The sequence below is a fragment of the Ictalurus punctatus genome, chromosome 8 (genome assembly GCF_001660625.3).
Source record: "Ictalurus punctatus breed USDA103 chromosome 8, Coco_2.0, whole genome shotgun sequence".
NCBI classification, from domain to species: domain Eukaryota; kingdom Metazoa; phylum Chordata; class Actinopteri; order Siluriformes; family Ictaluridae; genus Ictalurus; species Ictalurus punctatus.
Window position 1 is genome coordinate 25,380,874 of NC_030423.2, and position 13,029 is coordinate 25,393,902.

The 13,029-nt window shown below is 39.7% G+C and overlaps 2 protein-coding genes across 2 annotated transcripts in view; one reads left to right on the forward strand and one right to left on the reverse strand.

The window, feature by feature from the left end:
- Positions 1 to 1,604: 1,604 nt before the first annotated feature.
- Positions 1,605 to 8,053, forward strand: tmem33 (transmembrane protein 33). The gene is given in 8 exon segments (NM_001200541.1): positions 1,605 to 1,691; positions 3,533 to 3,631; positions 3,911 to 4,005; positions 5,559 to 5,746; positions 5,866 to 5,933; positions 6,035 to 6,168; positions 7,483 to 7,566; positions 7,681 to 8,053. Coding segments are annotated over 7 exon segments (762 nt in total). The 5' UTR covers positions 1,605 to 1,691; positions 3,533 to 3,568; the 3' UTR covers positions 7,811 to 8,053.
- The window catches only part of ccna2 (cyclin A2), a 6,419-nt gene continuing 1,072 nt past the window's right edge, over positions 7,683 to 13,029 (reverse strand). Inside the window, exons 3-9 of the mRNA XM_017474766.3 lie at positions 12,333 to 12,570; positions 12,132 to 12,238; positions 11,825 to 12,048; positions 11,538 to 11,742; positions 11,324 to 11,437; positions 10,317 to 10,450; positions 7,683 to 10,224 (exon numbers count right to left, since the gene is read on the reverse strand). Of these exons, the coding sequence (XP_017330255.1) occupies positions 10,173 to 10,224; positions 10,317 to 10,450; positions 11,324 to 11,437; positions 11,538 to 11,742; positions 11,825 to 12,048; positions 12,132 to 12,238; positions 12,333 to 12,570 (1,074 nt within the window). The 3' untranslated portion in view covers positions 7,683 to 10,172. The remainder of the gene's footprint in view (positions 10,225 to 10,316; positions 10,451 to 11,323; positions 11,438 to 11,537; positions 11,743 to 11,824; positions 12,049 to 12,131; positions 12,239 to 12,332; positions 12,571 to 13,029) is intronic.

Sequence of the window (13,029 nt, forward strand, 5' to 3'; positions counted from 1 at the left end):
TTTTTTTTTTTTTTTTTTTTTTAAATAAGTAAACAAAAGATAAAATAATAACACTGCATGGCAACTCAGGGCTTCCGTACTTACTTACTAAGTACTACTTTTCAATTCTTAAATTACACATAAATGTAGTAGTAATAATTAGTAGTTATCTTCTTAAAGGAGGTTAAGACAACAGAGGGGTTCAGGTGTTTTACGAAAATGACTTACTAAATAATTTTATGGATAAACACTAAAATAGGACTCTCGTAGCGTTTCTCGAGATGTTTCAGAAATTTATATCTAAATTGAAAACACCCCTACAACGGATCATACCATTTCAGTGTGAGCTGTTAGCTCACGACTCCATCTTTACATACTGATTTCATGTTTTAAATCTAGTTTAGTCTTATAAGTTTAAATGTTTACCATCCTTATGTCCAAAAGCACATCCAGTTTATGATATAGTGCACTGGTGTATGTTATAGTCATGTCTAAATTGTCTGATAAATCTGAATCAGACAGAACTAGCCAAGAAAGATTTCACTTTAAGTAGGCAAGTTAAATAAACTGTGCAGGAAATAAAAGATATCACAGTATAATGATTAATATGCTAAGATAAATAAAGGTGAACATATACAAGATGATTATATACAAATTCAACAGATTTTTGTCATATCTGCAAGTATAGATTGAATATCTACAGAATTACATGTAGTGTATCATATAGACTGTGTGTGTGTGTGTGTGTGTGTGTGTGTGTGTGTGTGTGTGTGTTGGTGTTTATGGACTTCAGTTTCTTAATTGCAAGCATTACAAAGAGCAAAGGCACGTAAGACTTGTATAAGACACACAAGACATAAAGTGCAGAGACAATAGAAAAATAAGTATCCTCGTACAGAATGCACATTGCAACATGCACGTACATCTGATATATACTGTACACATAATGTACATGAATGTCACAATGTGGTGTGTGTGTGTGTGTGTGTGTGTGTGTGTGTGTGTGTGTGTGTGTGATATGTGTGTTGTTGGAATGAACGATGATATGATATGAGAACAGTCCACGTCCTTGTAGGTGCATCTGGGTGTGAGAACAGGGCTGGATTTTGTGATTTGAGGGCCCTAGGCAAAATAGCAGAATGGGGCCCTCATTTTTGTGTTTTAAAATCAATATTTAAAATTTCAGTATACGTTATTTCCTTCCATCCATCCATCTTCTATACCGCTTATCTTACAGGGTCGTAGGGAACCTGAAGCATATCACAGGGAACATGGGGCACAAGGTGGGGTACACCCTGGACCGGGTGCCAATCCATTGCAGCGCACACTCACACACACCCATTCATACACTACGGATACTTTAGACATGCCAGTCAGCCTACCATGCATGTCTTTGGACTGGAGGAGGAAACCGGGGTACCGGGGGGATTAAATCTAGAATGGGATGTTCACCCAGGACATATGGACGTGATGGTCGGGTGTCAACAAACGTTTTGCTGAGTGAGGAGTATTGTAATGATCAATTTCAACAGTAGTTGGCGCCAAAGCACCGGTGCAAGGAAGGAAAAGCCGAAAAAGGAGAAGAAGAAGAAAAAGAGGCAAGGTCAGCTGATTTGTCGCTTTTCCTGTGAATCAATTAGAGACGCAGCTGTTAGCAACCTCTGGGCTGGCTCTATTTTATTCATCTTACTGTCCATTAAAATACATTCCAGGTATGTATATATGTGAATGTTTCAGTATACGAAGCCGTATGTCTGTAAATAATATTAGACATCCCTCTGTGTGTGTGTGGTTTGTAGTTAAGGTTAGCTAGCTTCCCAGCAACGGTGCCACTTTCTAGACGTTTCCATACCCTGAGCGCAAGGCGTTAAGACATGTCCGGCCAAATAAGTAAATTATATGGATGTATCGAGGGATGATTAAAGTCAGCATTCAGAAGTTACAGGTAAAACAACGCGTTAGTTATCGAAATGTAAAAATAACAATGAAATGACTGGGTACATGATGACCACGCTGTATTCTCCCTATAGCGCTAGTGGTCGCGGTATGTGGGCTGCATCTCAAACTGCGTCTCGGTCCTTGAATGGAGTGCACTACGGAGTGTGTACTTTCACTGCTGTACGGTCACACTTTAGGCAGCAGGCAGACATTTGGGATTCGGCCATCCTCTTTGTTAACATATCTGTACTGTGTTCCAACTGGATGGTCAAAGAAAGTGAACACGGTCAAGCTGAAGGTTTTTTTTGTTGTTTTTTTTTTTAAAGCTGGTCTTTGTGTTTATGTGCAAAATAAAGGGGGTTGGCATCTCATTTCTTCAGGCACAAATTATAAAGTAAACTGGTCAAAAACTGTCCGATACCTTAATTTTGTTTGTTTATTTATTTTTACATTTAAATGATCGACTGACTCTGTAGTAGATCCACACACATTATTGTAAACAACTTAGTATTTAGTGAGGAAAGTGAGATTTATTATCAATAACTGTGTGGGATTTGTTTAATTCTTCTGTGTTTCTGTATGTCCCTTCCTTCCTTACTATACTTCTGTACGTCCTTCCTTCCTTCCATACTTCCTTCCTTTTATACTTCCTTCCTTTCTATACGCATGTACTTCTTTTCGTACTTCCTTCCTTACAATACGTATGTACTTCCGTTACTTCCGTACTTCCTTCCTTCCTGTACTTCCTTCCTTTTATACTTCCTTCATTCCTATACTTCTGTACCTCCTACCTTCCGTACCTCCTTACGTCTGTTTCCCCTTCCTTACTGCTTCCTTCTTTCCATACATTCTTCTTTCCTTCCTTACACCTTCCTTCTCTTTCTCCTCCCTTCCTCCCTCCCTTCCTTCTGTACTTCCATACATCCTTCTTTTCTTCTTTGCTCTGTACTGCTTTCCTTTCCTGCTTACATTTATGGCATTTGGCAGACGCCTCTACGGCTTACATTTATCTCATTTATACATCTAGTCCTTCCTTCCTTCCTTTCTCCCTTCCCTATTTCCTTCCTTCGTAAGTAAGCACTTTATCCTGGTCAGGACTGCAGTGGATCCAGCACCCGTCCCAGGGAATACGCTCTGGATGTGACTCCAGTCCATCACACAGCGCCACATACACATTCAGACACTCGTTCACATCTAGGCCCAGTTCAGCCTAGACAGGCCACCTATATGTTTTTGGGAGTAGGAAGGAAACCAAATAACCCAGAGGAAGCCCACATGAATGTGCTGAGAACATGTGAAACTTCACACTGACGTTAACCCGAGCTCAGGATTGAACCCAGTGCTTTGGTTAATGTTCAGTATAAATTGGATACTGTCCTACTAACAGTTTAGTGTGTGTGTGTTCTACTAGGAACATTAGTATATTTTCAATTCCACTGTCACTGATTCACATCAAAATATTTTGGTTTCTAAGTTAAAAAAAAAAAAAAATTAAACTGTAGTGTGAAGCGTTTTGTTATAACCTTATCCGCTTTGCTAAAGTGTCGTTGGCATCATTTTAAATTTATTGTACTCATTACTTATGCTTTTTTTTTTTTTTCCTTCTGCCCCCCAGAGTGAAGATTGAGACCCTCCCCTCCCCCCCCAAAAGATGGCCGACACAGAGCAGCAAAATTCTCCTCCTCCTCCTCCTCCTCCTCAGACCGGGCCTGCAGTGAGTCGCCCAAAATATTTCAGCATGGGTTTGATTTAATCTGCATCCCTGTTGATTTACAGAATCTCTGTTTAAAAAAAAATTATATATATATATATATATATATATATATATATATATATATATATATATATATATATATATATATATATATATATATACACACACATAATAAAAAATAATGCTGTCTGAAATTTTGGTCAAGAACAAATGCCTAAATATGAATTGAGACTGTAATACCAGAATATATCAAATTGAATGTTTTTGTGTGTCTTGCAGCAATTCCTGTTGAGTAACAAACTGGAGACGGCCATGTGGCTCTCGCGCCTCTTCACGGTCTACTGCTCCATCATGTTCATCCTTCCTCTCCTCGGGTTAGTCATTTAACATCCAAGCAGCTCTGACTTGATTTTGTCTTTTCTTGACCTAGTTGAACTAGCGAACTAGCACGAGGATGCGTTTTTGATAAAGCTCTTCTGGATTAAAGGCGTCTGCTAAACATAATAAACATAATAGACGTGCAGTCTAAACTTGCCAGTACAGGTGCATCTTAAAAAATTAGAATATCATAGAAAAGTTAAACCCCCCCCCCCTCCGGTAATTTAATTCAAAAAGTGGAACTTTCATATATTCTAGATTCATTACACATAAAGTGAAACATTTCAAGCCTTTTATTTTTTTTTGTTTTAATCTTGATGATTACTTCTTGCAGCTCACAGAAATCAAAAATCCAGTATCTCAAAATATTAGAATAAAGAATTTATAATACAGAAATGTCGACCTGATGAAAAGTATGTTTATTTATGCACTCGATACTCGAGCGGGGCTTTAATCCTTTTGTATGAATTACTGCATCAATGCGGTGTGGCATGGAGGGAATCAGCCTGTGACACTGCTGAGGTGTTTGTTATGGAAGTCCAGGTTGCTTTGATAGCGGCCTTCAGCTCGTCTGTATTGTCGGGTCTGGTGTCTCTCATAGATTATGGGGTTCAGGTCCGGCGGATCGGCTGGCCAATCAAGCACGGTAATACCATGGTCAGTAAACCAGTTACTAGTAGTTTTGGCACTGTGAGCAGGTGTCCAAGTCCTGCTGGAAAAGGAAATCAGCATCTCCATAAAGCTCGTCAGCAGATGGAAGCATGAAGTCCTCTAAAATCTCCTGGTAGACGCTGCATCGACTCTCGACTTGAGAAAACACAGTGGACCAACACCAGCAGATGACATGGCAACCCAAATCATCACTGACTGTGGAAACTTCACACTAGACTTCAAGCAACTTAGATTCTGTTCCTCTCCACTCTTCCTCCAGACTCTGGGACCTTGATTTCCAAATGAAATGCAGCATTTACTTCCATCTTCCCCGTGACTGTGGTCGCGTGTACTGAACCGGCCTGAGAGATTAAAGCCTCAGGAAACCTTCACAGGTGTTTTGAGTTAATTCGCTGATTAGAGACTTCCCAGGTCGACTTTTCTGTATTATAAATACTTTATTCTAATATTTTGAGTTACTGGGTTTTTGGGTTCCGTGAGCTGTAAGCCGTAATCATCAAGATTAAAAAAAAAGAAAAAAAAAAAAGACTTGAAATATTTCACATTGTGTAATGAATCTAGAATATATGAAAGTTTCACTTTTTTGATTAAATTACGGGGGGAAAAAATGTACTTTTCCACAATATTCAAATTTTTTGAGATGCACCTGTGTATTCCATATATATAAATAAAATGTATGTGTGTGTAAGTGCAGTAATACTTGATGTAAACCTCAAATGGTTTAATCTGTACATCAGTTGATTTTCTTATGCGTGAATTTACACACACTAAGTAGCACGAGTAGGATCATCTGATCACCTGATATTAATCCTGGGCTGGTTTCATTTTGTGTGCGCGCAACCAAAAGCTTACTAACTGCACTCCTCTTGTCTCTCAGGCCAATTGCAGCAGCTAACTTCTACCAAAGGGCTCTCTTGGCCAACGCTTTGACCAGCGCGCTGCGTCTGCACCAGAGGCTTCCTCGCTTCCAGCTGAGCCGAGCCTTCCTTTCACAGGCGTTACAGGAAGACAGCTGCCATTACCTCCTCTACTCACTCATCCTGGTCAACTCCTACCCCATCACCAGTATCCTCTCACTATACTCTGACCTTATTCACGATAGCACTCGTGAGAAGTAACGCTCCAGTGTTGTGAAAAATCCCATGCGTCTGTGTGTCGTTTTGCTCCTTAACAGCAGTTTTCAGTGAGCATATTCCCGGTGTTCCTCTTCTCACTGCTTCATGCCACCACGTACACTAAGAAGGTTCTTGACGTAAGTCCGTTTAGCCATGAACCCTTACTGTTTAAGCTGCAGAGCCCTTTTTATTTTCATTTTTACTCTCTTTCACTATGCTGCTTGTTTACGTCCTCTAGACGATGGGGCCGGACAGTCTGCTGTTCGTTCGGAACTTCCTGAACAAGCTCACGGCCAATCAGCAGAACATTCTCAAGTTCATCGCCTGCAATGAGATCTTCCTGATGCCAGCTACTGTCTTCATGCTCTTCAGGTAGCTTTGAAAGTTTTTTTTTTTTTTTTTTTTTGCGGTCTGTTAATAGTAAATAACTTGATGATGAAGGATTCTGATTGGTCAGAAGGTGCGGATTAATTTTCTGTAACAGCAGCTCTGACATTAGTTCTGACTGCAAGGCAAATCACAGATTTGTATTAATGTGCTCTTTCCATTACTGTATACTAATACGTTTCTATAGTAACAGCTGATCAGAGGGAGTTATGTGGTCAGGTGGATGCGCTACATAATCTAAGAGGATTCAGTAAGGAATAACACGCGGAGACCGTGCTGTTGTATGAGAATAAGGCATGCCTGGGGTGTGATGCAGAGCTACACACAGCTGAGTGCTGCTACTCCTGAAAGTGCATTATTTCTCTCTCGGAAAGTCAAAAGCTTGCTTCACTGGCATGACAAATATCTTCTCTCGCTCGCTTACTCTCTGTCCCTCTCTCTGTCTCTCTCTCTTGCTCTCACTCGCTCTCTCTCACACTCGCGCGCTGTCTCGCTCTCTCTCACACTCGCGCGCTGTCTCGCTCTCTCTCACACTCGCCCTCTGTCTCGTAGAAAATGCAGTGTGTTAACTCCTCTGTCCTGAACACTTTTCCATGCTGGGAAACTTTGACCATTACAAAGCGCTTACAACCGAGACTCCTTCCATTAAATGTTACATAAACGTCTCATAACAAAAAAAAAAATCACCACATTTACGGTTATGTTTTATTTCGTTAAACAACACATCTTTATTGTTGGTCTTAGATTGTGTGGATCACCCGCCATACAAATCCCTGTGTACGAGCCATTAATACATAATATAACAATGCACAAATTCTGACCAATTGGATTCAAGCATTCCACCATGCTGTGGTATAAATAAAAAATTTCTTCAACAAAGAAAAATGTGCAGGTATTGATTTCTGTTACGAGACATTTGTAGGAGGAGTCATCAGTGTGAGTGCTTTATAAGGGTCAGGATGTTTTCTGTTGTGGGAGAGTCTTCAGGACAGAGGGCTTTGCATTTTTGAGAGCTGTGTGGAGGGTTTTTGTGAGTGGATGACGTGACTGAAGTATAGTTTATAGCTGCTATAACATTTGTTGGTGACTCGTTTTGCAGATAACATTAAACTGTAACTATAAAAAATAAAAATGGGCAGATTTCTGTGGATTCACGTTGACACGCCACCCCGCAGCTCACCATGTGGTGGCATTGATTTATTTTCCTATAACCGCACAGCACTGTGTGTGTTATACCTTATATAAAAGTGTGAGTATTGTGTGACCTCTGTTTTGTTTTGGTCCCTCTCCCCCTCTCAGCGGACAGGGCAGCCTGCTGCAGCCCTTCATTTATTACCGCTTTCTGACTTTGCGTTACGCCTCCAGACGAAACCCTTACTGTCGGTAAGCACTCCTTTTTTTTTTTCTTCCTTTTTTCACGCCAGTATACATGTAGGGCTTTTTGCAGTCCGGGATTTACTGACCTTCGGATATTTTGGCCATCCCCTTCTCTGTCAGGACCCTGTTCACAGAGTTGAGGATTCTCCTGGAGCACTTTGTGATGAAGCCCGCCTGCCCGGCCTTCTTCAGGAGAATGTGCCTCAATAGCATCGCCTTCATCAGCCGCCTGGCTCCTACAGGAGTCTAAATACACTGTGTATCAACACATACTCCAGCACGACACAGCACCACACACTGATAAATACACACAATTACACTTCTAAGCTCCTACAACGTGACTAGCTGGGAGAGAGTTCCTCCAATGTAGGTTTCTAAGCAGGCAGACGATGCTCTTGCTCTCGACGTCCTGCTGATCTCGTCTTCTGCATGGAAAACAGTTGCTATTTTGGAGAAATTCCACAGATCTGAAAGGCTGACAGACAAAAAAAAAGCAGCAAACACTATATATACACATGGTGTGTTGTAAAATTGTTCCAGCTCTTTGGTCAGTGCTTTTGAAAGATTATTTATGAAATTACTATTAAGTATGGATGCTTTTCTTATGGGGTGGATGAGAAAATATTTAAGCTTAACATAGAATAAATAATTGCTAGGTATATATAGTTTATTAGCGCTTCCTGTGTAGGGAAGAAAGATTTCGATCTGTCATTGTGTGTGTGGTTTTGTTGGATTGTGGTCTTAAATTTGTTAATTTTTTAAAAAATTTATGTAGTCGAGCTGGATTATCTTGAAATCAACATGTAACCTGTCGGTTAATTTTTTTTGTATGTGAGAATAGGAGAGAACCTTATGAACTTTTGTTCGTTTTAAATTAACAGATACTAAACATTTAATGATGTAATGTACTCCTTTATTAAAATGCTGCCTTGAATGTGAAAGGCTCAAAGTAAGAGCGTTTCCTTTCACGAAAGAAAGGCAAATTTAATCAGATCCTTTGCTCACATTTTTTTAAGTTCTATTTATTAACTTGTTTGTGTAAATAAAATAAATCAATAAACTTGACCTAATTCTAATTGAAACTTTTACCTTGAATGCAGTTAAGTTAGCGCTTCATGTGGAGGAGAAGGATGTGGGTTTCTGAGTCATATGCAAAAGTGTAAGCAGAGGTGGAGGTACACTAAAAACATTTAAACAGTAAAAGGAAATGAATAAAGTAGTGGATATGATATGGGATTAAATATGAATGGTACAAAGAACAGTAAAAAAAAAAAATCTCTATACAGGCTGCTTGAGGAAAATAACTAAAATCCAAATACAAGATGTGATACAAGTCTGTACTGTAATACTTGAGTACATTTTGGGAGCTATATAAAATCAGGAAAGTTAATTACCCCCACTTCAGTTAGCAGTTAAGTATCCCTTATTTTAGCCTTACAGCCCCAGCACATGGCCAAATCTGTAAACTTCCTACAGCAAACATTTAGGATAAAGAATAACACTAACCAGTTGGATCTTCATTTCTGAGTGGGAGAGAATTGTTTTCTATAACAGCAGCTTTAAGAGTAGAGTAGTGCTGGCTGTAAAGCAGATCAGTTTATATTATTGCTCTAGTGCCAATATGTTTCTATAGTAACAATCGTTCATTAACATTTCTAGCTTCTAAAGAGGAATGTGAAAATAAGATTTCCATCCAAGTTGTGAATTTAACTCGTGAAATATTAGAACATAAAAATAAGTCTCCTTCCTGTGGGTTCAAGAGGACAAAATAGTCAATTCTGGGGAACCTGGAGAATCTCACTTTCACCACCATTTTTACTTTTCTGAGCCAGTTATCTAATCACTTGTTTGTTTAAAAAAAAATGCAAGAAATCACAGGACTTGATACAAATTAATGTATGTTTGTAAATAAATGTAAATGTTTCCATTGTAGTATAATTGTTTTTTTTCCCCCCTAAACTGCCTCAATTGAGCGCACAAGTGCATTTGAGTTTTTAATTCACATCTGGTGTTTCCAGACCACATTTTACACAATATACCAAAAATTCACATAAAAAGACATGGATGGAAACAACTGATGTGAGGAACTGTTGTCTCAGTCCCTTTATACCATTTCAGGACAGTAACACCACGTGTTCCTGGAACATACCATGAGGAGTTGTTATATAGCCCCCAGTCAAATCCTTAGGCATGATAGTGCACCATAATTTAACCTAAAACAAAAAACCCCCACCACAAAGTAATGCTCACAAGTTTGTTTTTTTATATAGAAAAACCCAGTGGTTTATTTAGATATCAAGGTGGAAAAATATCTCCATTGAAATTGTATTGAAAACCACTTTTGTTGCCTTCATTAAAAAAAAAAGTAAAAAATGCTTTAAGGATTATCTACTGTACAAAATACCGATGCATCAAGCATAAAACACAGCAGTCCTTCAGGACTGCACAAAATATACACGACATGCTAATTTCACCATATCCTCCACACAGGAAGGCTACAGTGTCAGTTATTGCAGTTACATGTTTATGCAACGTGAGGACTATACACACAATTCCTGTTAGAGTCGGGAATTTGAGGGGAGGAGATGGGGGGGAGGAAAAAAAAGTCAGGGTCAATTCAACATCAGCTTCTGTGGGGGTTCAAGGAGAGAAACTTCATGGTGTCTAAGAAAAGAAAAAACAATCAAATTAAAAACCAAACATTCAAAACACAAGCAAGACAATATACAGAACAAGTTAAAAGTTGTCCCACTTACTTCACGCCCTTATATTTCTCTCTGATGGACTGCTGTGCGTGCTGAGCAGCACCGAGGTAGGTCTGATGGAGATCTTGGATGCATGGCATGAGGTCTTCCAATGTGTAACCAGTCATCTCAGCCAGAGCCTTGGACTGAATGATTAACAAATAAGCAAATATTCAATTCATATCGAATATTAAAATGGTAAAGTTACATGAAGGGCTCAGAGACACTACAATATGCATCTTCAATTATGAGTCACCCAAAATGGCTTCCCAAGATAGATACGGAGCTACAGAGTGTACTATACAGCTTTAGTATCGGAGAAATCAGGCTTCAGGACATGCAGAACTGCTTAATCACACCACACTGATTAATTTCCTAACAGCACATCAGTGGTTTATTCCTTACATACAAATTACTGCAGTCCATTTCAGCCTGAGAAACTGAGCCAAAATACAAACTCATTTTGATTGTTCATAACCTGATGTAGTTTAGCAGAATATTGGACCATTGACTTAAGCTCAGATATAACCATCCACAATTTTTTAAAAAAAATAAAAATCTATGAATCCATGGCAGCATGACAAGTTTCCCCAAACCTCACCATGTCTGAAGATGGAAGGCTTAAATTGAGCTGATGCACAACAAGCATGCGGATTTTATTTACACCATACTTTTTTTTTTTTTTTTTTTTTAAATGCTTAGTTGCGGTGAAATTTTTATAAGATTGTATTTTCTTTAGTTATCTGGTATCTAGTCACTGGAACTACTGAAGGTCTTTAATCCAAGCCACAATAACTCACTTCAACTAGACTTAAAGTTTTCTGTAAATACCAATTTCAGGAATACAAAACCCAGAGTAATTCAAACATTTAAAAACATGTACGAAAGAGTTGTGCTGAGAAAGCCTGTGGAATTAGTTCACAGTTAAAGTAGTCCCTGACTATTCAAACTTCTGAGCCTCCGCTATATATGGCATAGGAAGCCATTTCTGAGTAAGCTGTACTGTATATCCAACTTACCCAAGAAGCCCCTGTGATGGTGTAGTTTGCCAAAATAAAGGCGGCAGCAGCCATTTGAGAGGGGAGGTACTTCAGGAAGGGGTCTGCATCAACTAAACTTAACTCTCCGAGAAACTGAGGGGAAAATAAACAAACAAGTGGTGAAGCCACTGTTTTGGACAGAAAGTTCAATAGTTACCAAAACCTCCACCGCACCTTGGACAGCTTCACTCACCATGGACAAGCTCTCGACTTTGTTGCAGACTCGCTGCTTGAGGAAGTACTGCGTGAGAAACTGGACGATCGTCGGTGCGGCCAGATCAAAGGACAGGACCTTCAGGACCAGATGCTCCATTCTTAACACTTGCTTCTTTGAGTAGGTGTCGTCAGTGATGTAGACAAACTCTGCCACCTCTGGGGGGTAGATCTCTTCAAACTTCCTGAAACGAGAGCACGAGACATAGCCCGTAAATAGAACAAAGCAATACAAGCGAGGCTGGACGAAAGGGGACAAAAACTCACGAAGCCAAGAGCATGGCTGCCGTGCCGACGAGCTGCAGCTTCCCTCTCAGGACGGACATGGAGGACAGGAAGCGGTCGATGTAGTTCACGGCCAGGTACAGCGTCTCGTTCTGGAGCTTGTACTCCTCGCCGACTTCCACCAGCCAGTCCACCAGGATGGCACGCATGCTGTTCGTGATGTCAGGCTGCTTCTTCATGTAGCCTGCTTTCGGCCTGCACTTAACCTGCTCGCGACAAACCAGAATTAACACAAGACTAGAGGAAAACAAGACTTGTATGCAAGACTCCCAAAAACAGACATGCATACCTCCATCGCCCTTAAATGTGTATGGATTTCAGAAGCGTAATCGGTAACTTCATTTACATTCACAGTCCTCTCCTCACTCTCAACGATCGACATGTCCATGGGAGAATCTAAAAAAAAAACAAACGTTAACAAAAAAAAAAAAAAAAAAGCGCCATCGATCCCTAAGACGAGTTTAATCAAGGACATGACTATTTTACCCACCAAAACTGAGCTCCATAGGCAGGTCAATAGTAGCGAGAGGCTGCCTGAGCCGCGTTACTGTCGGATTCAGTGTTAACGGAGAGCAATTCACGGCGGCTTGTTTGGCAGACGCTTGTTTTTTGGAGCAGGCCCCATCAGGTTCGTCGATGTGAATCTGAAAAGCAGGTTGTTTGGCTGCAGGCTTCTCGACATAGCTTTTGCTGTAGTCTTCTGATTTACAGGCTTGGGGTGCTGAGCCCTAGAAATAAAAGCGAATATGAATACAACAGAAGAGAATTGAACAAAATCACAACAAGCATCCAAAAAAAAAAAAAGAAAAAAAAAAAAAAGAGAGAAGAGATTCACCATACACTTAAGACCTCCAATTTTGCTTTCTAATCTATTCATGGTTCCCATGTTCAGGTTTCTTGCACTTATCCACTTTCAAGGTTAATAAATAGAGGGGGGAGAGAAAATAAATAAATATCATCCATTAGGAAGGTTGTTAAAACTGACAGCAATTGGAAACCTTAATGCCTTAGGCTCTATATAACTTGGACAGAAATTGAATGCTACAAATTTTATTAGACTTAAGGCTGTATATCAACATCTTAACTATCTAAAATATTAGTAGAAATAATAATAATAATAATAAATAATAATAATAAATTCCCAGTCTTGTATAAGAACCTAAGGCTCAGTCCCTTCAATGCATGCA